The 23,831-nt window shown below is 37.7% G+C and overlaps 1 protein-coding gene across 1 annotated transcript; it reads left to right on the top strand.

Annotated features, from left to right (window-relative positions):
* Window positions 1-12,593: 12,593 nt before the first annotated feature.
* LOC113898453 (keratin-associated protein 6-1-like) lies at window positions 12,594-13,208 on the top strand. The gene has a single exon (XM_027551622.1). The coding sequence runs from the start codon at window positions 12,637-12,639 to the stop codon at window positions 12,889-12,891; it is 255 nt and encodes an 84-aa protein (XP_027407423.1). The 5' UTR covers window positions 12,594-12,636; the 3' UTR covers window positions 12,892-13,208.
* The last annotated feature ends 10,623 nt before the right edge of the window (window positions 13,209-23,831 follow it).

Below are 23,831 nucleotides of genomic sequence, written 5' to 3'. Positions count from 1 at the left end.
ATGCCATCTTTAGAATCCCCTCTTTATCTTTAACTTTTGCCATTTAATTACAATATGTTCATGTGGATCCCTTTGAGTTCATTTTGTTTGGGACTCTGTGCTTCCTGTGCCTGGATATCTGTTTCTTCATGTTTGAGTATTTTTCAGTCATAATTTCATCTAATTAATTTGATCCCCCTTTTCTTTCTCTTTTCCTTCTGGGATCCATATTATGCATATATTAGTATGCTTGATTTATTGCTTTAATTTTTAATTTGTTTTCTTGTTTTCTGTTTTGACTAGGTTATTCCCCCTTTTCTGTCTTCCAGATCATTTATATGTTCTTCTGTATCATTTAGTCTGCTGTGATTTCTTTCTACTGTGTTTCTCATTTCAGTTATTGTAATCATCAGCTCTCACTGGTTCTTTTTCATATTTTACAGTTCCTCATTAAAGTTATCACTGTTTTCATGCATCATTTTCCCTATTTCAGGTTCTATTCTCATTACTAATACTTTAAAATGTATCTATGAATCACTTATCTCTGTTTCATTAGTGACCTGTCTTCTGTTGTTGTTGTTGTTTCATTTGAAACAAATTGCCCAGGGTCCTCTGTTCTACCATCTTGATCTCCTCCTTGAGGTATGCATGATTTTAGTCTACCCCAAGTCACTGCCTGATTATGAAACACAACAGATCTCTTTCCAGAATCAAATTGTTTTCTGATTTTGCTTTACTCTCTCTGACTCTATGGAATTATGTGAAATAATTATCCCTCAAAGCCTTGAAGGTGTGTCTACACAAAGACAAGGATGTGTCGGTTTACAGTTTGTGTGTGCCCAGGGGCTTTGGTGGGAGAGCTGGATATGAAGTGAGTACAGCTCATGTCTTTCCCCAATGTGTGCCAGTAGTTATCATCTTAATCAGAGGTGGGGCTAGAGATGAAGGGGCTAGAGGCAGGGCCAGGGGCAAGCAGAGGCTTCTCCTATATGCAATGTCCTACCCCACCCTATGGGGGCAGGATCGGGTTCCAAAGCCCCGAGGGTCAGATCTGAGCTGAGTTCCTCTAAGCGCCACCCCAGCACTGGTATACATTTGCTCAAAAAGAGAACAAAACTGGAATAAGAGAGGCCAGAGCAGACCCCTAGGATGGGCAGGAGCCCACTTTGTGGTGGACCTAGCATACAAGTCAGAGTTCTGATCTACCACCTTGAGAGTGCCAACAATGTCTACTCCCATCCTGTTCAGATGCAGTATTGGGTCCAAGCCAGCTCTGTCCCCTTCAATGGCACACTCTTCTCAGCAGTGGCAGCCTTCACCCTAGTGGGGAACTGCCAGCAGAGCAAAGGGGACTGGATCAGGCACTTTGTGTGGGCTGGAGAGCACCCTGCAGTGGTCATGGGAAACCAGTCACAGTCCTAGGCACTCTCAATCTTGTTTCATGAGTAAGCAAGAGTATGCACCATCTTCACAAGCAGAGACCAGTTTCCTCACAACCTCACTGCCAGTCCACTGGCCTTCAAACCAGCCAAATGAATGCATTTTCCAGGTATCAAACACCAGTGCTGGGTGCCCAGTGTGTGGTTCAAATTGGTTGGTCCTCAGGGAGAATCTATGAAGCTGTAGTAACCACTCTACTTCTGTGTTCCCTCAAGAGACACAGGTCCTGAACTAATTGCTTTGTTCCCTCACCTACCCAAGCACTGTGGGTCACTCTTTACAGCCTTAATCGTATAAGATTCTTTCTGCAAATCTCCAGTTGATTCCACTGAGAATTGTTCACATGTAGGTCTGCTCTTGGTATGTTCCCAGGAAGAGTCAGGGTCCTCTGTTCTACCATCTTGATCTCCTCCTTGAGGTATGCATGATTTTAGTCTACCCAAGCCAATGCCTGATTATGGAACACAACAGATCTCTTTCCAAAACGCAAACAGATTGACTGACCCTTTCAAAGTTTCAGTGAAACAGACCATAAATTCTGTATTTTCTTGTGAAAAAATGAGAATGACAGAAAGCCATTCTCAGAGAAAAATGTACAGCTTCAATACCTGAGTTCAAGTACATGTTCTCAGTGAAGAAAAGAAAAAGCAGTAATATAAAATTAGAACAAAAAATTACATCTGTCTAGAGACACATTCAAATAGTAAGCATCAATAAAGAATAAGATACTAAAATAGTATCATTGAGTGGTAAGAAGAGGGGTACTACTTTCCCAAATCTTTAACCAAACTAGATATACCAAAGATATGGCTTTGGTTAGATCAACGTAGTTAACAATAGTCCTCGGATATCCTTCAGTTCAGTCACTCAGTTGCATCCAACTCTTTGCAGTTCCATAGACTGCAGCCAGCCAGGCTTCCCTGTCCATCACCAACTCCCAGAGCTTTCTCAAACTCATATCCTGTGAGTCAGTGATGCCATCCAAACATCTCATCCTCTGTCACTCCCTTCACCTCTTGCCTTCAATCTTTCCTGTTATCAGTGTCTTTTCCAATGAGTCAGTTCTTTGCATCAGGCTACCAAAGTATTGGAGCTTCAGCTTCAGCATCAGTCCTTTCAATGAATATTCAGGACTGATTTCCTTTAGAATTGACTGGTTTGATCTCCTTGCTGTCCAAGGGACTCTCAAGAGTCTTCTCCAACACCACAGGTCAAAAGCATCAGTTCTTCAGGGCTCAACTTTCTTTATAGTCCAACTCTCACACCCATACATGACTACTGGAAAAACCATAGCTTTGACTAGAAGGACCTTTGTTGGCAAAGTAATGTATCTACTTTTCAATATGCTATCTAGGTTGGTCATAGTTTTTCTTCCAAGGAGCAAGCGTCTTTTAATTTCATGGCTGAAGTCACCATCTGCAGTGATTCTGGAGCCCCCCAAAATAATATATAATTATTCACAGAAGCATAATAATGTGAAAAATTGGTTACCTCTCTTGAATAATGAATTTAGACATTTTCCCAAAGGGAAATGGTTAAGGTTGTTTTCATTCAATTATGTAAGAGTAATAAAAGATCAAATGAGCATTTTTTTTAATTGTTAGAAGCTCAGGCAATTCAATCAACAAAGGTCTGATGTTGCATGGTAGTTTAAGATTCAGTAGTAACTGTTTACAGAGAAGGCAATAGCACCCCACTCCAGTACTCTTGCCTGGAAAATCCCATGAATGGAGGAGCCTGGTAGGCTGTATTCCATGGGGTCGCTAAGAGATGGACAAGACTGAGCGAATTCCCTTTCACTTTTCACTTTCATGCATTGGAGAAGGAAAAGGCAACCCACTCCAGTGTTCTTGCCTGGAGAATCCCAGGGACGGGGGAGCCTGGTGGGTTGCCATCTATGGGGTCGCAAGGGGTCATTCAGAGTCCGACACGACTGAAGTGACTTAACAGCAGCAGCAGTAACTGTTTAAACAGACAAGAACATATTTATTATAATTAATGCAGGAGGTAAACATGGGCCTCATAAGATCACGCCCTGAATAGATGAGCAGTCTAGAATTTCTCAGAAGCCAGAAGACTAGTATCTTCCATAGCAGCATGGAGGGTAGGATGTATATGCACAGCTACTGTAGCACATCCATATTCACATCCCAGGTTGCCATGACCAGAGCCCAGGTCTCCATAGTAGTTGCTGCAGTAGTTCATGATGTGAGGAGAAGAAGGCTCAGTTGAAGAGCAGATTCTGTTTCAAGAGTTTTAAATTTATAATCTGCATAGCATCATGTATACCAACTAAGTGGTATGAGGGGCAACCCCAGCCACTGTTGCACTCACATTCCAAACTAACTGGCATTAAAACTATCTCAAGGATTCCTCATAACCAGAGTATCCAAAACAAGACATCTATGCTCTGCGTCAGGATGCATGAATGAAATCATACTCTAATGAGAGGTTCTTCTCCTAATTCAGTGGCTTGTTTATTTCTGATTCCAAATTTAACTGTGTAACTAACTACCATGAGATCATATAACTCATGCATAGCATACCTGTTGAAAACATTGTTGTTTTTCAGTCATTAAGTCATGTCCGACTCTTTGCGGCCCCATGGACTGAAGCACACCAGACTTCCCTGTACTTTAGTATTTCCGAGAGGTTGCTCAAACTCGTGCCTATTGATTCAGTGATGCCATCCAACCATCTCATCCTCTGTTACCCTCTTCTTCTCCTGCCCTCAGTCTTTCCCAGCATTAGGGTCTTTTCCAGTGAGTCAGTTCTTTGCATCAGGTGGCCAAAGTATTAGAGCTTCAGCTTCAGCATCAGCCCTTCCAATGAATATTCAGGGTATATTTCCTTTAAGATGGACTGGTTTGATCTCCCTGTTGTCCAAGGGATTCTCCAGAGGAAAACCTTAGTTTCTTTTTAATAATATCCTCTTTCTGTCTGCCCATGCACAGTCTTAGAAGTATAAGGATGGTTTTAAAAGGGAAGAGAAGGGTGGAGAGTTTGTGAGAGGAAAGACATGGTGTCAGAATTCACTTGTTTAACATTGAATAACAATGATAAGTGTTTTATCATTTTTTGAAGAACAGTGTTACACACTGCACTTTGGTTTATACTTCACATAGACATGTATCTATAATTTTACAATGGACACAAAACGAGCATAGGGAAGCTAAAGGTAAACCCTATAACTATAGATTATACAGAAAGGAAGGAGCACTTATCCTATCAGAAAAATCTGAGTTTAAAAAATGACTCCCAAAGCTTTCACTGATTTACTGACTAGTGTGCTCCCCAATATGTCGCACTGAAAACGGCACACTTCTTCCAGAATTCTTGCCAAAAATGGTGACCTCAGCCGAGGTATGAGAATACTTCAGACAAACCCAATTTGTGAAATATTCACAAAATATCTGACTCTTCACAGAATTTCCAAGGAAATCAAAAGGAATTGTTACTAATAGGAGAAGACTAAAAATATACACAACAGAAAATGAGAACTGGGACCCAGGACAACAAAAGACACCAATAGACAATAACAGTAAAGCAAAAATCCATACTAATAGTATTATACAAAGTTAATTTCTTTAATTTGATGAATGTTTTATGATTATGAAAGATGTTAACACGAAGAGACACTGAGTAACGATTATATGTGAATTTTTTGTATGCTTTTGGCAACATTCACTAAATCTAAATGCATTATTTTAGTACATGAAGTTCAAAATAAAAAGTACTCTTCCATTTCATTAATTTGATCATTTATGACTTCTTCATATATCAATCATTACTAAGAACTATTAAGAACTATATTAAGTGTATACTGGGCACTGCTACAGCACTGGGGTTAGAGCAGTGAACTTGGAAGGCAAGGTTGTGGAGTTTATATTCTAGATTAATCCAGGTTAGGAAATTCAAGACAGGCAAATAGTAAAAAAGTGATTGAGACAATTTCTGATAGCAGTGAGTATATATAAATATTTCATCAAGGTGGATTAAGGGCAATTACAAGAGTTATTGGTGAGGGATTCCTTTAAACTAGGTACTCAGATAATATCTCTCTGAGAGAACCAAGAGAGAAGGTAAGCTACTCCTTCTGTAAGTCAAAGAGCTCCGGGGCAGAGAGTTTATGGTAGAAACGAGCTAGCTCCATCTGGAGAGCTGAAAAGCCACTAAGATCTGTGGATTGTAATGAAGACGAAGGACATTAGTAGATGAGAACAGGGCAGTGATCGTGGTTGTGATACATTGGATTAGGGTTGCTAGATTTTCTGTGCCAGAGACAGCAAATGAAGATGCAAGTCAACCGTTACACTTGAATGTCAGATAAACAAATAATTTAAGCATAAGAGTTCCCCTTGCGATGTTTGGGAAACTCAATTTTCTGTATTTCACATCTGCATTTTTATATTCTGAAATTGAAATGTAACTGCATGTCTAGCATTTACTCTAGCATTCTTGATGTGGGAAGACATTGAAAGAATACTTTAAAGGAGGTTCATGACTTGATTTGTGCCGTACATGCTTTGAGATATAGAAAAATAAGTAAATAAAACAGGCTAGGTAGTATAGAGAATCATGAATGTATATATGTCTTGTTAAATTTCTAATGATATTAATCTATGAAGATATCAGTGTTAATTTGCAGATATATAGAATAATACTGGATATATATGAAAAAATATATATGAAATAATAGATTGAAAATGAAATTAAAATTGATTGGAGAAAAAAATGCATTCTAAATGCAACCAACTAAACTTTAGGTGGAGTTTAGGTAGAGACCAAGGAGATCCAACAAGTCCATCCTAAAGGAGATCAGTCCTGTGTGTTCATTGGAAGGACTGACACTAAAGCTGAAACTCCAATACTTTGGCCACCTGATGTGAAGAGTTGACTCATTGGAAAAGACCCTGATGCTGGGAGGGATTGGGGCAGGAGGAGAAAGGGACGACAGAGGATGAGATGGCTGGATGGCATCACCGACTCAATGGACATGAGTCTGAGTGAACTCCAGGAGTTGGTAATGGACAGGGAGGCCTGGCGTCCTGTAATTCATGGGGTCACAGAGAGTCGGACACGACTGAGTGACTGAACCGAACTGAACTGAAGGACTATACATGGGACAAACACGTCACTGGGCACTCCAACATTTGAGGACAAAGTCTGAGTAGATTAAAGATAGGATACTTCTTCAAATTATTTTCCCATTTGGGTTATTAGAGAATACTGAGATGAGTTCCCTGTGCTATACAGTAGGCCCATGTTGGTTAAAAAGAATACATACATGTATATGTATAACTGAATCACTTTGCTGTATACCTGAAACTAACACAACATTATTAACCAACTATACTCTATTATAAAATAAAAAGTTAATAAAAAGAGGATACTGAGAAGAAGAAGTTGCTGAGGCTAGAAATGAACCAAAGGTGTGTATACAGGGTGAGGCTAAATGTTGGAACATTTTAGGGTTGAAAAGAGAGGCTGGTGGACCTAAATGTATTCAGAGGCTGAGTTAAATAATAACTTGACCTGTGGATTTGACAAGCCTGAGGTCCTGAAGTCTTGATCTCTGCATCTCAGTAGAGTAGCTGAGGCCAAAGACCAGAAAAGATGACTGAAAAGGTAAAGAAATATTAAAATGGAAATACACTTGTGATTTTCTTTTTAATGAAGCAGAATATAACAATGGGGCTTACTTGAAGGATATGCAGAGTGAAATAAAGCTTGTTTTATTTTTAATTTCAGAATATATTTGAGAATTGAGTATACTCAAAATGACACACCAGAAAAGAATAGGCAAAAAAGAGTGATGTTGTACAAAGCTCTTACTGCTATGATCAGAGAGAACAATTTAGTTCTTCATGAGAAAGAAATTCACTCCTTGAAGTAAATATGAGGAGAAAAAACTTAGTAAATGTTGTAATTTGGAACTTGTTTTGCACACACACAAAAAATGTATTCTCATCCTTTTTAATCAAATACAAAAAACAAGTTAATTATAGGTTTTATTTTTATTTTTGATTAACTGGAAAATTCACACATCAAAATTAGGCAATGTTCTAAGACTTAAATATTCTTGAAGAAGAATAATCATCATGTTGTTTCAACTAGTTTTTACTAAAAACATTGTTTGATTGACTCTGAACTATGGAAGCTGAACCTACTATTATTTTCTGTATAAGAAATTTGTATATGATGTAGTGAAGAAGTCCTCTGCTTATAATATCTCGATCCAGTGATAGCAAACTGAATGTCACAATAGCATGTTTACTTTACAAAACTTCATCTAACATGAAACACACATAGAAAGTACATTCAAAAATACATAATGACTGAACAGATGACTGTGTTGGTCTGATCATTAGCAAGAAAACATTTTTCTATTTCATTAATATATGATTTTATTTTGACTTGTTTCAAATAGCTATGATGTTAAATGAATCAGGTGATTTGAAAAATCTGTATCGATACTCTAATACTCTGCAGAGAGAGTTGATTAAAATGTATAGGATGTCCAGCTTTTCAAACCACCTTCATTGCAATGCAAACCAGCCCCAAATTCCACTCTCTAAACCCTGTCTAAATCTAGGTAAAATGAAAGTGAAGTCACTCAGTTGTGTCCGACTCTTTGCAACCCCATGGACTGTAGCCTACCAGGCTTCTCCATCCATGGGATTTTCCAGGCAAGAATACTGGAGTGGGTTGTCATTTCCTTCTCCAGGGGATCTTCCCGACTCAGGGATTGAACTCGTCTCCTGCATTGTAGGCAGACACTTTACAGTCTGAGCCACCAGGGAAGTCCAGAACCTAGGTAAAGAGACATATAAACATATTTTGAATAACAATTATCATAGAATATAAGAAATCTAGTGAATGTATAAATAATGCTGCTTTCCCACATGCATTTTGCTAAAGGTGCAGAAATACAGTTTTAAACTATAATACCACTCCTACTTTGGCTACCCAAAATGTTGAGTTGTCTCACTGATTTGAATGAAGATAGGGGGCTTCCCAGGTGGCTCAGTGGTAGAAGAATCCACCTGCCAATGCAGGAGACATGGAAGATATGGATTAAATCCCTGAATTGGGAAGATCCCCTGGAATAGGAAATGACAACCTACTCCAGTGTTCTTGCCTGAAAAATCCCTGGACAGAGAAGCCTATTGGGTCCACGTGGTCACCAAGAGTTGAACATGACTGAACACACACACACACAGTTGAAATTCAAGCGCTATGCAAGAGAGCTCAGCAGGTTACAGAGCTTACTGAGCGAATGTTTTGAGAAAGAAGCTGTTTTTATCTAATTATCATTATTATCACAAAACATGGTGCTAATGGTAGAGAGGTCTGACAGAATGTGGTCCACTGGAGAAGGGAATGGCAAACCACTTCAGTATTCTTGCCTTGAGAACTCCATGAACAGTATGAAAAGGCAAAATGACAGGATACTGAAAAAGAAACTCCCCAGGTCAGTAGGTGCCCAATATGCTACTGGAGATCAGTGGAGAAATAACTCCAGGAAGAATGAAGGGATGGAGCCAAAGCAAAAAGAATTCCCAGCTGTGGATGTGACTGGTGATAGAAGCAAGGTCTGATGCTGTAAAAGCATCCCTTCCTTTCCAGCAAAGGAACCTGGAATGTCAGGTCACTGAAACAAAGAAAATTGGAAGTGGTCAAACAAGAGATGGCAAGAGTGAACGTCGACATTCTAGGAATCAGCAAACTAAAATGGACTGGAATGGACTGGAATGGGTGAATTTAACTCAGATGACCATTATATCTACTACTGCGGGCAGGAATCCCTCAGAAGAAATGGAGTAGCCATCATGGTCAACAAAAGAGTCCAAAATGCAGTACTTGGATGCAATCTCAAAAACCACAGAATGATCTCTGCTCGTTTCCAAGGACACCATTCAATATCACAGTAATCCAAGTCTATGCCCCAACCAGTAATGCTGAAGAAGCTGTAGTTGAACGGTTCTATGAAGACCTACAAGACCTTTTAGAACTAACACCCAAAAAAGATGTCCTTTTCATTATAGGGGACTGGAATGCAAAAACACCTGGAGTAACATGCAAATTTGGCCTTGGAATACAGAATGAAGCAGGGCAAAGACTAATAGAGTTTTGCCAAGAAAATGCACTGGTCATAACAAACACTCTCTTCCAACAACAACACAAGAGAAGACTCTACACATGGACGTCACCAGATGGTCAACACCAAAATCAGATTGATTATATTCTTTGCAGCCAAAGATGGAGAAACTCTATACAGTCAACAGAAATAAGACCAGGAGCTGACTGTGGCTCAGATCATGAACTCCTTATTGCCAAATTCAGACTTAAATTGAAGAAAGTAGGGAAAACCACTAGACCATTCAGGTATGACCTAAATCAAATCCCTTATGATTATACAGTGGAAGTGAAATAGATTTAAGGGACTAGATCTGATAGATAGAGTGCCTGATGAACTATGGAATGAGGTTCGTAACATTGTACCGGAAACAGGGATCAAGACCATTCCCATGGAAAAGAAATGCAAAAAAGCAAAATGGCTGTCTGGGGAGGCCTTACAAATAGCTGTGAAAAGAAGAGAAGCAAAAAGCAAAGGAGAAAAGGAAAGATATAAGCATCTGAATGCAGAGTTCCAAAGAATAGCAGGAAGAGATAAGAAAGCCTTCCTAAGTGATCAATACAAAGAAGTAGAGGAAAACAACAGAATGGGAAAGACTAGAGATCTCCTCAAGAAAATTAGAGATACCAAGGGAACATTTCGTGCAAAGATGGGCTCGATAAAGGACAGAAAAGGTATGGACGTAATAGAAGCAGAAAATATTAAGAAGAGGTGGCAAGAATACACAGAAGAACTGTACAAAAAAGATCTTCACGACCCAGATAATCATGAAGGTGTGATCACTCACCTAGAGCCAGACATCCTGGAATGTGAAGTCAAGTGGGCCTTAGAAAGCATCACTACGAACAAAGCTAGTGGAGGTGATGGAATTCCCGTTGAGCTATTTCAAATCCTGAAAAATGATGCTGTGAAAGTGCTACACTCAATATGCCAGCAAATTTGGAAAACTGAGCAATGGCCACAGGACTGGAAAACTCAGTTTTCATTCCAACCCCAAAGAAAGGCAATGCCAAAGAATGCTCAAACTACCACACAATTGCACTCATCTCACATGCTAGTAAAGTAATGCTCAAAATTCTCCAAGCCAGGCTTCAGTAATACGTGAACCGTGAACTTCCTGATGTTCAACCTGCTTTTAGAAAAGGCAGAGGAACCAGAGATCAAATTTCCAACATCCACTGGATCATTGAAAAAGAAAGAGAGTTCCAGAAAACCATCTATTTCTGCTTTATTGACTATGCCAAAGCCTTTGACTGTGTGGATCACAATAAACTGTGGAAAATTCTGAAAAAGATGGGAGTACCAGACCACCTGACCTGCCTCTTGAGAAATTTGTATGCAGGTCAGGAAGCAACAGTTAGAACTGGACATGGAACTACAGACTGGTTCCAAATAGAAAAAGGAGTACGTCAAGGCTGTATATTGTCACGCTGCTTATTTAACCTATATGCAGAGTACATCATGAGAAATGCTGGGCTGGAAGAAGCACAAGCTGGAATCAAGAGAAATATTGGAGAAATTGGAGAAATATCAATAACCTCAGATATGCAGATGACACCACCCTTATGGCAGAAAGTGAAGAGGAACTCAAAAGCCTCTTGATGAAAGTGACAGTGGAGAGTGAAAAAATTGGCTTAAAGCTCAACATTCAGAAAATTAAGATCATGGCATCGGGTGCCATTACTTCATGGGAAATAGATGGGGAAACAGTGGAAACAGGTTCAGACTTTATTTTGGGGGGCTCCAAAATACTGCAGATGGTGACTGCAGCTATGAAATCAAAAGACACTCCTTGGAAGAAAAGTTATGACCAACCTAGATAGCATATTGAAAAGCAGAGACATTACTTTGCCAACAAAGGTCCATCTAGTCAAGGCTATGGTTTGTCCAGTGGTCACGTATGGATGTGAGAGTTGGACTGTGAAGAAAGCTGAGAGCTGAAGAATTGATGTTTTTGGACTGTGGTGTTGGAGAAGACTCTTGAGAGTCCCTTGGACTGCAAGGAGATCCAACCAGTCCATTCTGAAGGAGATCCACCCTGAGATTTCTTTGGAAGGAATGATGCTAAAGCTGAAACTCCAGTGCTTTGGCCACCTCATGGGAAGAGTTGACTCATTGGAAAAGACTCTGATGCTGGGAGGGATTGGGGGCAGGAGGAGAAGGGGACAACAGAGGATGAAATGGCTGGATGGCATCACCGACTCTATGGACATGAGTTTGAGTGAACCCTGGGAGTTGGTAATGGACATGGAGGCCTGGCGTGCTGTGATTCATGGGGTCGCAAAGAGTCAGACACGACTGAATGACTAAACTGAACTGAACTGAATCCTATTGGATACTTATATAGAATATTAACTAATCACTGTATAGACAATTAGGAAATACAGAAATTGGATTCCAGAAAATGACTTCTATTTCACATCCTTCAGTGGAAGCTGAACATAAATGAAAGTTAGATCATTGATATAAGTAAGAAAGTAGAAGACATTTTGTTCAGAACTGATTGCCTTGAAATTTTATTTCAAGTATGTTTATTAAAATGACTGTCAATATTATGTCATGAAAGACAATATTGCTTAAATATATAAAGACATTAAATATCTTAAGAAAGTGATAATTTTGATGATGGAAGAATAAAAATGTATGAAACAATAGAAATATTATTCTTTGTGAAAGGTTATAAAATAATAAAATTATTTGAAAAGTCCTAAAAAGTCTTTTTTCTTGACATGAAGGATGGTTCTAGAAGCTTAAAATGAACACATATAATACTTTGGGGCAGGACAGTGTAGGTATGAGTGTATGTCTCCTCTCATCCAAACGCTCAATTAAATAAGAGGAATCCAAACTGGGATGTCAACACAACAAGCCTGCTGAATTTCCCTGTTGTTTCATGATATGGTTGTGAGCAACAAACTAATTAGAGTGGTCATAAAGTTAGCCAATGGCATGAAGGTGTGGTGGGTCACACCCACACTGAGGGCATATAAAAGGCCCTCTGCAGGGAGAAATGTCCACACTCAAGTGACACTTCTACTCTCCTTCTCCACCCGAGAACAACCTCAACCACCCACACCATGTGTGGCTACTACGGAAACTACTATGGTGGTCTCGGCTGTGGAAGCTACAGCTATGGAGGCCTGGGCTGTGGCTATGGCTCCTGCTATGGCTCTGGCTTCCGCAGGCTGGGCTGTGGCTATGGCTCCTGCTACGGCTCTGGCTTCCGCAGGCTGGGCTGTGGCTATGGCTGTGGCTACGGCTATGGCTCCCGCTCTCTCTGTGGCTGTGGCTATGGATGCGGCTATGGCTCTGGCTTTGGCTACTACTGTTGAGGACACCATGGAAGACTCTCATCCTCTACACCCGGACACCAGGATTCACCAGTTCTGAAGCCCTCATGTTCTGTATCTTTCCCCTGGATGATGATTAGGCTGCATCATGGAAGTTTAATGTGGTCTATTGTGGACCTACCATCTAACCTATACATTTCCCAGAACTTACCTCATTAAGTGCATAAAGTGAAATTTTCCTGTGAACTCAAGACTTCTTCTTTCATTAGACTGATGATATCATAGTAACTACCTTGATGCTTTCATCCTGGAGCTTGTTTGTTTGTTGATCTAATAAAAGTAATCAATCCAAAGAGCAATCCTAGTTTTTAGGTCAGTTATTTGACATTCAGTATTACCTACAGACTTATCTTGGGCTGAATTCCATTCTGTGTGGTTGTGTAACTGGGGGTGCAAAACACTGACTTTTGGTGGGAGGCATTTGTAAGCTGACTGTTAGAGGCCACTCTCAGCTTCAGGAGGCTGCCTGTAGTTCCTTACACGTTTGCTTGTCTTTTCAAAGCCCAAAATGGAGGGAAAACACTCCAGTTAGGCACTGTGGTGGTGGTGGTTTAGTCACTAAATCCTGTCCAACTCTTCCAACCGCATGAACCCTCCATCAATGGGATTCTCTAGACAAAAATACTGGACTGTGCTGCCATTTCCTTCTCCAGGGGATCTTCCTGACTCAGGAGTTGAACCCAGGTCTCCTGTACTGCAGGCAGATTCTTTACCAGCTGAACTATGAGTAAAGCCCAAGATGGGCACTATAATCACATATAATTTTATATAACATAATCACATAAACAATCAAATGTTTCATCAATTTTTCTGTATAATATTAGTTAGAAGTAATTCACATATCTTGTCTATACTCAGGAGGAGGGCATCATACCAGGCCATTGACATCAAGAGGAAGAAATCAGAATGGCATCTTAATTGTTTACCTACCACCGATATCAATGCTATGCATCCTTTCTATTGGGAATCAAGCACTTTCCCTGCCATACTCTGGAACAATTTATAGAACATCAAATCATTTTATCTCTGAAAATTTGGTAGAATTTCCATGTATAATTATCTCGATCTGGAGCATTTTGTAGGGTATTTCTATAATGATTTTTTTCTGTTTCTCCCTAGGAAATCAGTCTCTTTATAACTCCTCAATGTAAATGTATCAGTTCTAGTCATCTATATTCCCCTAAGAAATTATTCATTGCATCCGGGGTTCAAATTTATATCCACAAAGATCTGCAAAGTAGATTCATAACATTTTTTAAACTTATTTATGTGTTTATTTTTCATTATTTCTAATTTTGTATAGACTTATTCTTTTTATTTTTGTTTCTTTTTTTTTCCTTTTGTTTTTTCCCCTCTGATCAAATTAGCAAATGATTTGTAAATGCCAATCTTTTCAAATAGTAATATTTGAGTCGTATTAAAAGCCAATTGCTTTTTATCTGTTTTCTACTTCATTAATTTCTGCTTAGCTGTTTATTACCTCCTTCTTTGCACTTCCTTTGGTTTACTTAATTGTTTTTATTTAAGGCTCCCTTAACCAAGATAAGTGACTTCCCTGGTGGCTCAGATGGTAAAGCATCTGCCTACAATGTGGGAGACCTGGGTTCAATCCCTGGGTCAGGAAGATCTCCTAGAGAAGGAAATGGCAACCCACTCCAGTATTCTTGCCTGGAGAATGCCATGGATGGAGAAGCCTGGTAGGCTACAGTCCACAGGGTCGCAAAGAGTCAGACACACCTGAGCGACTTCACTCACAACCAAGGTATTAATTATTTATGCTATTTCTTTCATCTTTCACTGACACAAGTAGTTAGTGTTGTAAATTTTTCTCCAATTAGTGCGTGCATATTTTTCATCAATTTTCTTAATTACTATTTCCATTACCATTATTTATTTTGAAATTCTGTGATCTCAGATTATATTCACTCTTTTATCTGAGAGACGTTTAATCAAAGCTTTACTCACTAGGTGAACAGGATTTTCTGTCCCTTGTTCTTGTTGACAACCTCTGCTGCTGCTGCTGCTAAGTCACTCCAGTCGTGTCCGACTCTGTGCAACCCCATAGACTGCAGCCCACCTAACACCTCTAGCTTCATAGCAAAAAATTTTAAAAAATGTTTTCTGCAGCATCTCTATATTAAAAATGGACAAATTATTTTCCTTTTAATCAATTTTTATATATTTCTGTGGAAACTTGAGAAGAAGGTTTTTCTCTACTGTAAGTATATAGATGAACATATATCCATAAAATCTACCTTATAAATTAAATTGTAGGTGCTCTCTCATTTCACTTATTTTTTTCTACTAGATGTGCTTGTTCTGAGAGTGGTATATTAAAGCTTTTCATTACTGATATGTTTCTATCTACATCTCCTAGATAGATAGATAGGTAGGTAGATAGATAGATATGAATTCTGTGTTCTGGTACAATTAATAAAATACCTGTGGGTGTAGCGTATCCTTTTTTAGGTATTGCTTTGGAAAATATATTTGAGGAAAGCTCCTAGACTACTATCTTTTCTTAAGTTAACAATAAAACTGCTGTTTAAATATTTAATGAAATTTACCATTGAAGTCATCAAAACCTGGAGTTTATTTTGTGGAAAGCTGTTTTGAATAATGTATTCATTTTCTGCATTAGATAAAATACTGTTCAGATTTACTGATTAATTTTGATAATTTTTTTAATTAAAAGAAACTTTCTATTTCATCCATTTTGTGGAATTTATTGGGATAACATCCTTTGTACTTATTCACTTATTATTTTTAGAGTCTGTCAGATTTTAAAGGTGTTGATTCCATCATTCTTCAGATTAGTAATTTGTATTATCTCTCCTATATTCTTGATCAGTTTGTCCAGAGTTTATCAATTTGGCCTACCAAACTTGTGTACTATTTTCTTTATGGCATGTCCTTTTTCTGTTGAATTGCTTCTACTTGTGTTTATTTTTCCTTCATCCTTTATAGTTAATTTTGTATTACTTTCTAGCTGTTTAAATAAGCTTAGAACATTGATTTTAAATATTCTTTTTCATAATATAATATTTTAAAACTATAAATTTCCCCTCTAATCACTTCTTCATTGGTAAGCCATACATTTGGTACATTGCATTTCTTTATTAACCAATTTGAAATGTTTTCCAATCTTCCATGTGATTTCTTTTTTATTAATATACTTTTTGAAGGGAGTTTTTCTGAATCCCATAAGACTTTGCCCTAGGTACCTGGGTACCCAAGACTCTCCTATCCCATCCAAGAGTCATCTCGGTAGTGAGGGGGTAGGTGGGCAATCTCACTATGCCACTACTCCACCAAGAGAAACACAGAGCCTGAGGCAGTGAAATTCTTTCTGCTCTTTCAAATATCAGGAACCAGTGGGACAACCAGTGGTCAAGATAAACCAAAGACATTAAACTAACACTGCAGCAATTCTGAACTTTATGAATCATAGCTCACAGAACCCATGTGCTAAACCTGAACAAGGTCACTGCCAACTTCAAAAAAGAGAGAGAGAGAGAGATTTAAACAGAACCGAGCTGCTCCAACAAACTTTCTCATACCTTCATACCAAGGATCAACAAAATGAAAACTCGAATAGAAAAAGATAGTTACCTGACCCTAACACTAAGTTAATCGAATTATCTGACACAGATTTTAGAGTAGCCATCATAAAAATGTTTCAATAATTAAATTCTCTTGAAACAAACACAGACAAATGCACATATATATGTGCACATGTATACATATATATAATGCAAACAGCTACCATTAGAAAGCTGGAGTACATACACCAATATCAAACTAACTAGACTTTAAAACAAAGAATTTTAATTGTGGTAAAGATGGATCCTTTTTATGATAAATAGGGCAATCTATCAAGAAGATATAACAATTTAAAATTCATATGTACCTAACAGCAGAGCTCCAAAATTCATAAATCAAGAATGGACAGAACTGAAAGAGACTGCACTAAAAGTAGATGGTTGTTCTAATATCCCATTTTGAATATTAGATAAAATAACTATATAGAAGATCATAATATAAATGGTGAAGAAAATTATAAACCAACTAGACCTATCAAAAGAATACCCAACTACACAGATTTCTTTCAAGTACACATATATAATATTCTCCAAGCTAGACCACGTGTGTGTGTGTGTTAGTCACTCAGTCATGTCCAACTCTGCAACTCCATGGACTGTAGCCTACCAGGCTCCTCTGTCCATGGAATTCTCCATGAAAGAATACTGCACTGGGTTGCATTTCCTCCTCCAGGGATCTCCCCGACTCAAGGATTGAACCCAAGTTTCCTGCATTGCAGGCAGATCCTTTACTGTCTGAGCCACCAGGGAAGCCCCAAGATAGACCATGTGTAAGGCCAAAAAGAGCCCATAAGTTTTAAAAAATAAAATCACATGCAGTTCCATGCGTAACCTGTTTTCAACTGATGAAGGAAGGCATACCCACACAATTCTTCCCTCTAAATGCTTCCAAAAAATATGCATTTGGGACAGTTTAAGATTTTAGCAGTCTCATACTTTGATCCCCTATTCAGAAAGTAACTGTGAACAGACAGTTATACATATGTCATTTAAGCTACTTTAAATTCTAACATTAGTTACTAAAAAACATATTTAGAACTCACTAATTTATATTTTATCATTTTGATATTATTATTTATATCTAATAAATGAAGTGAATTAACTAAAGTTTCCATAACAGGTTTGCTGAATATTACCCAGACTACCAGGATCGAGGATACACTTTTCAGCCTGTATTCTTAATCTGGCCTATGTTTGAATGGTTTCAGCCTACCAAAGCTACTGCTTTGTTATGAAAAAATAACAGGTCTCTTCCCAAAATACATGCAGAGGCTGGTCCTTTGAAAATTTCACTGAAACAGATCTCAAATTCTATATTTTACTGTGACAATGTAAAATGAATGAAATAAAGCCCTTTGTGCAGATACAATGCATAAGATGAGTTCAGGCATATAGTTGTCAATGAGAAAAATACTAGTAATAATACAAAATTGAGAGGAAAAATTACATCTCCCAAAAGGTATCTTAAAATACTATCAAGAATGAAATTCTTAAAAATTAGCATGAAGTGGTGAAAATAGAGCTATCACTTTGCCTATATCTTTAGTGAAATTTTAGTTGATCAAAGACTTTGATGATATCAAAGTACATAATAGAAGCCCTTGGATATGCTCATGAAAACATATATTAGAAAAGCAGTGGTTGAATATAACCATCCATGCACCAAAATTGTCTACTGTAGATAGTGAAAGTGTCAACAATCTCATATATTCATATGCTCACATACAATCTGAAGAAAGCTAGATTAAAGAATATAAGGTGTGAAAACAGAGTATCTTTAATGAAAAATGAATTTAGATATATTTTACCAAAAACAATTGCTCAAAAATTGTTTATATTCAATCATCCAATACTAACATGGATTACATGAATACCTATAAATTTTTGGATTCAGGCAATTTAATTACAAAAGGTCTAATGTTGTATGGTAGTCTAAGACTCAGTAGTCATTGTGTGAATATCCCTCCTTGTTATAAATAATGCAGGAAGTACACATTGTGCCTTTATAAGACCATGTTTTGAATAGACAAGCAATTTAGAATTTCTCAGAAGAAGCCAGAAGACCAGTATCTTCCATAGCAGTATGGACGATAGCAGGTATATACACAGCCACCATAGCCACATCCATAGCCACATCCCAGGCCACCGTAGCCAGAGCCTAAGCTACCACCGTAGTTGTTGCAGAAGCTCATGATGTGAGGAGAAGGCTCAGTTGAAGAACAGATTCTGTTTCAAGAATTTTAAGTTGACAGTCTGCACAGCACATTGTATACCAACTAAGTGGTATGTGGGGCAACCACAGTCACTGTTGCACTCATATTCCAGACTAAATGGCATTAAAACCATCTCAAGAATTCTTCAAAACCAGTATATCCAAAACAAGACAACTGTGCTGTGTGTCAAGATGCCTATCATGAAATCATATGCTTTTAACAAAAGATTTTTTTCTAATTCAATGGCTTGTTTATTTCAGGTTTCAAGTTCTAACTATGTTGCTAGACATCATGAGACCATGTAACCAACACAGATTCTACATGCTAAAAATTAGTTTCATTTAATAATACCCTCCTTCTGTCTGCATACATGCAGTCTTGGGAACAAAAGTATGGCTTCACAGTGGTAAGAACAATGGAAAAGTTGTGGAGGAGACTTGGTAAAAGACATACAGAAGATGTAGATAAGATAAGATAAGTTCATTTATAAATCCTTGAATGATTAATATATTTTATTACTTTTTGTGGAGCAATATTATTCACTTTGATTTATACTTCATATGAAAAAGGCCATGGTAGAGTCCCTGAAGTTTGAAGCCGTGAACCATAATTATATAGAAATAGAAATACTTATTCTATCACTACTTTGAGATCAAAAAATTATTCCAGAGACTTTCAAAAGTTTACTGATATTATGAAACTCCTCCTACGACCCAATATAATACCCAATCTCTTCTGGTATCTTGGCTAAAATATATAACTTCAACTTTGTTATGAGAAAACAGACAAACTCAAATTGAGGAATAAACTACAAGACATTTGGCTCTTTGAATCTGCCAGTTTCATAAAAGAAAGACTGAAAAGCTCTCACCAATTGGAGGAGATGAAAGAAATAGATGACCAAAAGCCATGTAGGAACTGGGACTGGATCCTGGAGCAGAAAAAGGACAATAATGGTAAAAATGTGAAATTCAAGTAAAATGTGTAGATTACTTAAGAATATTGTACCAGGTTAATTTCCTAATTTTGTACTTGGTTATTAAAGATATTACCATAGGTATAACTGGCTAAAGAGTATATGTTTGCTACTTTTGATAACTAAAATTATTTCAAAATAGAAAAGTAACAAAGAATTTTTAAATCTGGGAATTTAATTCCCAGATTATATTGATTTGGAAATTTGTTAATTCTTTTGTACATAAAGCTCTTGAGGATCAATTGTTTGTTAGGGATTGTTGTGAGCACAATGGGTGGTGCAATGAACAGGACAGACAAGATGCATTCGTTGTGGATCTTACACTCTGGACTGAGCATCAGCAGAAAACAGAGGCAGATATTTGAAAGCAAATTCTTAAGGTGAATGAAATGATTTCTGATAGGGTTAAGTCTATTTAAAGAATGAGTCAAGGCAAGGGGTAAGGTAAATCTAAGGACTTAGGTGAGAGATTTTTTCAGATTAGATGGTCAGTTCAGTTCAGTTCAGTTGCTCAGTCATGTCTGACTCTGTGGCCCCATGGACTGCAGCATGTCAGGCCTTCGTGTCCATCACAAACTCCCGGAGTTTACTCAAACTCATGTTCATTGAATCGGCAAAGCCATCCAACCATCTCATCCTCTGTCGTCTCCTTCTCCTCCTCCCTTCAATCTTTCCCAGCATCAGGGTCTTTTCAAATAAGTCAACTCTTCCCATCAGGTGGCCAAAGTATTGGAGTTTCAGCATTATCATCAGTCCTTCCAATGAATATTCAGGATTGATTTCCCTTTAGGATGGACTGGTTGGATCTCCTTGCAATCTAAGGGACTCTCAAGAGTCTTCTCCAACACCACAGTTCAAAAGCATCAGTTCTTCAGTGCTCAGCTTTCTTTATAGTCCAACTCTCACATCCATACATGACTACTGGAAAAACCAGTCAGGGAAATCCTATTTGAAAGATTCAAGGAAAGAGAAGATTCTAGCCTTTTGCTATTATTGCAGAGGATCAGTGACCCAAAGGCAGAGGTTTTAAGTTGGAAACAAGCTTGGTACATCTGAACAGAAGAAAGGTTATTAACTTATGTGTACTGTATGGAGAAGAGTGTTTCAAGATGCACCCATAGGTGCACTCGAGACTAAGACAGGGCAGATCGTAAAGGCTGTGCTTTCTGTGGTTTGGGTTTACAGACACAGCAAATACAACACTGGACACCCAGATACATTTGATTATCAGATAAATGATTTTTTGTACATACATATGCTGTACAATACTTGGGAAATTCAATATTCTGAGATTTAATAATTTAAAATTCAAATTTAAATGGTGCCTGGTATAGCCTAGCAACCTTAATGCAGAAAGACATGAATGGATAAACTATTGGGAGAGGTCTAACCTGACTTAGGTCTTACATGCTTTAAAATGCAGCGAAAAAACAAAAGAGCTTTGAGTGTATGAGGAAACAGGAACTCATTTTCACTCTGTTAATTTATGATGACCATTAACAGTCAAAGGAGATGTCAAGGGATCATTTGAATATGTATCAGAACTGAAAATGTCAATTGAGATTAATTGGCTAACGTAACATTTCCAGTTATGCATTCAAAGAGAATTTAAATAGAAACCATAAGAGCAGCAAACGGCTAACTGGGCACCTTCACATCTGACAAAAAAATAGTCTGAAAAAGTAAAAAGAGAAAGGATATGGAAAAGGAGCAATTGGGTATACTGCAGTTGAACCAAATATGAGTGGTAGGGTGTATGTAAGGGTTGGAGAGTATTTTAGGAATGAAAAGGGAAGTTGGTGAACCTGAATGGTACTCAGAGACAGTAAAAAGAAGTGGACCAAGGAAAAAATGGATAAAGAGAATAGAAAACAACCATAGAAATATTGATTTATGTGAAATTTTGCCAAGAAGTAGAACAAAATGGGATATCAGCAGGAAAAGACTGAGGAGAGAAAGAGGGCTTTTTATCTGTTTTTGATTTTGAGATGTACTTAAGAACATAATGTAGTTCAGAAAATCACACCAGAAAAAAAAAATTTTTTAAGAGGAATCCCATAGAGTACAATGCTCTCTGTTGTGACTAGAGAGAAAGGAACTCAGTGCTATTAAAGAAACAAATTAAATCCAGGAATTAAACTCTATGAAGAAACAACACAGTAAATGTTGTTATTGGGGACATTATTTTGTTCAAAATAACAATGTCTTTTGTAACTACTTTAACAAATACCTACCTTTAAAAAAAGTTAATTGTATTTTTAAAAAATTGAGAGGCAGTTTTAGTCATACCAATTTCAGATTATGTTTTAAGAACTTAGATAACCTAGAGGAAGACTGGTCATCGTTCTATTTTAATGAGTTTTTCCTGGAAACTTATTTTGTTATCTCTTGATTGACTCTGCATTGTCATAGTTGAGGTTACATTATTCATTTGTACAAGAAATTTGAAAATGATAAAGATGTCTTGTAATCCCAATATCTCAACCCAGCAAAGGGTGAAGAAAAGTCACGATACTATGTCTATTTTACAAAAGTGAACCTACCAAATACACACATGGGAACAACATTCAAAAACACATGTTGAATGAATGATAATTGTGTTTGGTTAGACTCTTAGTATAAAAACACTTCATTTTACTAAGAAGCATTTTCTGACTCATTAAATATACTTCTCAAGAATAAGAATTTTTTTAAAAATCTCATGGTTTTATTCTTTTCATCTCCAGAGGAGATTTTACTAAAATACAGTGTGTGTCCAACATCATACTCTCTCTCCTTGCCTAAATTTATGAAAGGATTATAAAAATAATATTTTGACTCAAAATATCATTAGAATAATAGAAATCCACTGACAGATTACACATAGATGATGGATCATGTTACCTTCCAATGTGCATCCTTTTAAGGATACAAAGTACAGTTTAACTATAATAAGAAACTTTTCTCACTTTTATTGTGCCTCCCAATGGGAGGAATTGTCAAACTAATTTTAATTAAGTGAACAACAATACTAGGAATATGCAAGAGAACTCAGTATGACTGGTTCAAAACAAATTTAATAATTGAACATGTTGATGGCACCCCACTCCAGTACTCTTGCCTGGAAAATCCCATGGACAGAGGATCCTGGTGGGCTGCAGTCCATGGGGTCGCTAGAGTTGGACACGACTGAGCGACTTCACTTTCATTTTTCACTTTCCTGCATTGGAGAAGGAAATGGCAACGCACTCCAGTGTTCTTGCCTGGAGAATCCCAGGGACGGGGGAGCCTGGTGCTCTGCCATCTCTGGGGTCGCACAGAGTCGGACATGACTGAAGCGACTTAGCAGCAGCAGTAGCAGCATGTTGATAAGGGACTTGGTTTAGCACATTAATAAACATAAATGTATGTTAGTCTATTGGATATTTTCTTAGAATATAAATCTAATATTAATGAACAAACTAATTTGTATAACTGTATATTCAATTAGGAAAACAAGTGGAGAAATCAGATTTCAAGAAATAACTCCTATTTTGCAGTCCTTCAATAGAAATTGAGAGTAAATGTGAATTAGTCATTGGTATAGACAGAAAAATATAATACATTTTGCTCAGACTTGATTTACTGAAATTTTAACTGGTTGTATTATGATCAACATCATGGGAATAAAAGATACATTATGGTTTCAATATAGGGAAGAAATTGAATCCCTGAAGAAGATAATTTGGATCACGAAGATAAGAATCTTTGGGTAAAAAGGAGTTGTTAGTCTTATGAAAATTTTTTTAAAGTTTGGTGAAATAAACTGAGGTCAAGAGCAAATAAGATTAAGACCAACAAATATCTTTCTCAGTATACTGAAGGTGCGAGGTGGTTAAAATAAAACATGTGATCTGGGACAGGACTGTGTAGGTGTGAGTCTGCAACTCCTCTCATTCAACTCCTTAATTGGATAAGAGGAATCCAAACTGGGATGTCAACACAGCAAGCCTACTGAATTTCCCTGTTGTTTCATGCTATGGTTGTGAACAACAAACTAATTAGATCAGTCATAAAGCTAGCCAATGGCATGAAGGTGGGGTGGGTCACACCCACACTGAGGGCATATAAAAGGCCCTCTGCAGGGAGAAATGTCCACACTCAAGTGACACT

The sequence above is a fragment of the Bos indicus x Bos taurus genome, chromosome 1, assembly GCF_003369695.1.
Source record: "Bos indicus x Bos taurus breed Angus x Brahman F1 hybrid chromosome 1, Bos_hybrid_MaternalHap_v2.0, whole genome shotgun sequence".
NCBI classification, from domain to species: Eukaryota; Metazoa; Chordata; class Mammalia; order Artiodactyla; family Bovidae; genus Bos; species Bos indicus x Bos taurus.
The sequence above is the reverse complement of the archived record's forward strand: the minus strand, read 5'-3'. Positions and strand labels throughout refer to the sequence as shown.

Bases quoted from the DNA above. Each gene is read 5' to 3' on its own strand.
- LOC113898453 (XM_027551622.1), top strand. From the start codon at position 12,637: ATGTGTGGCTACTACGGAAACTACTATGGTGGTCTCGGCTGTGGAAGC.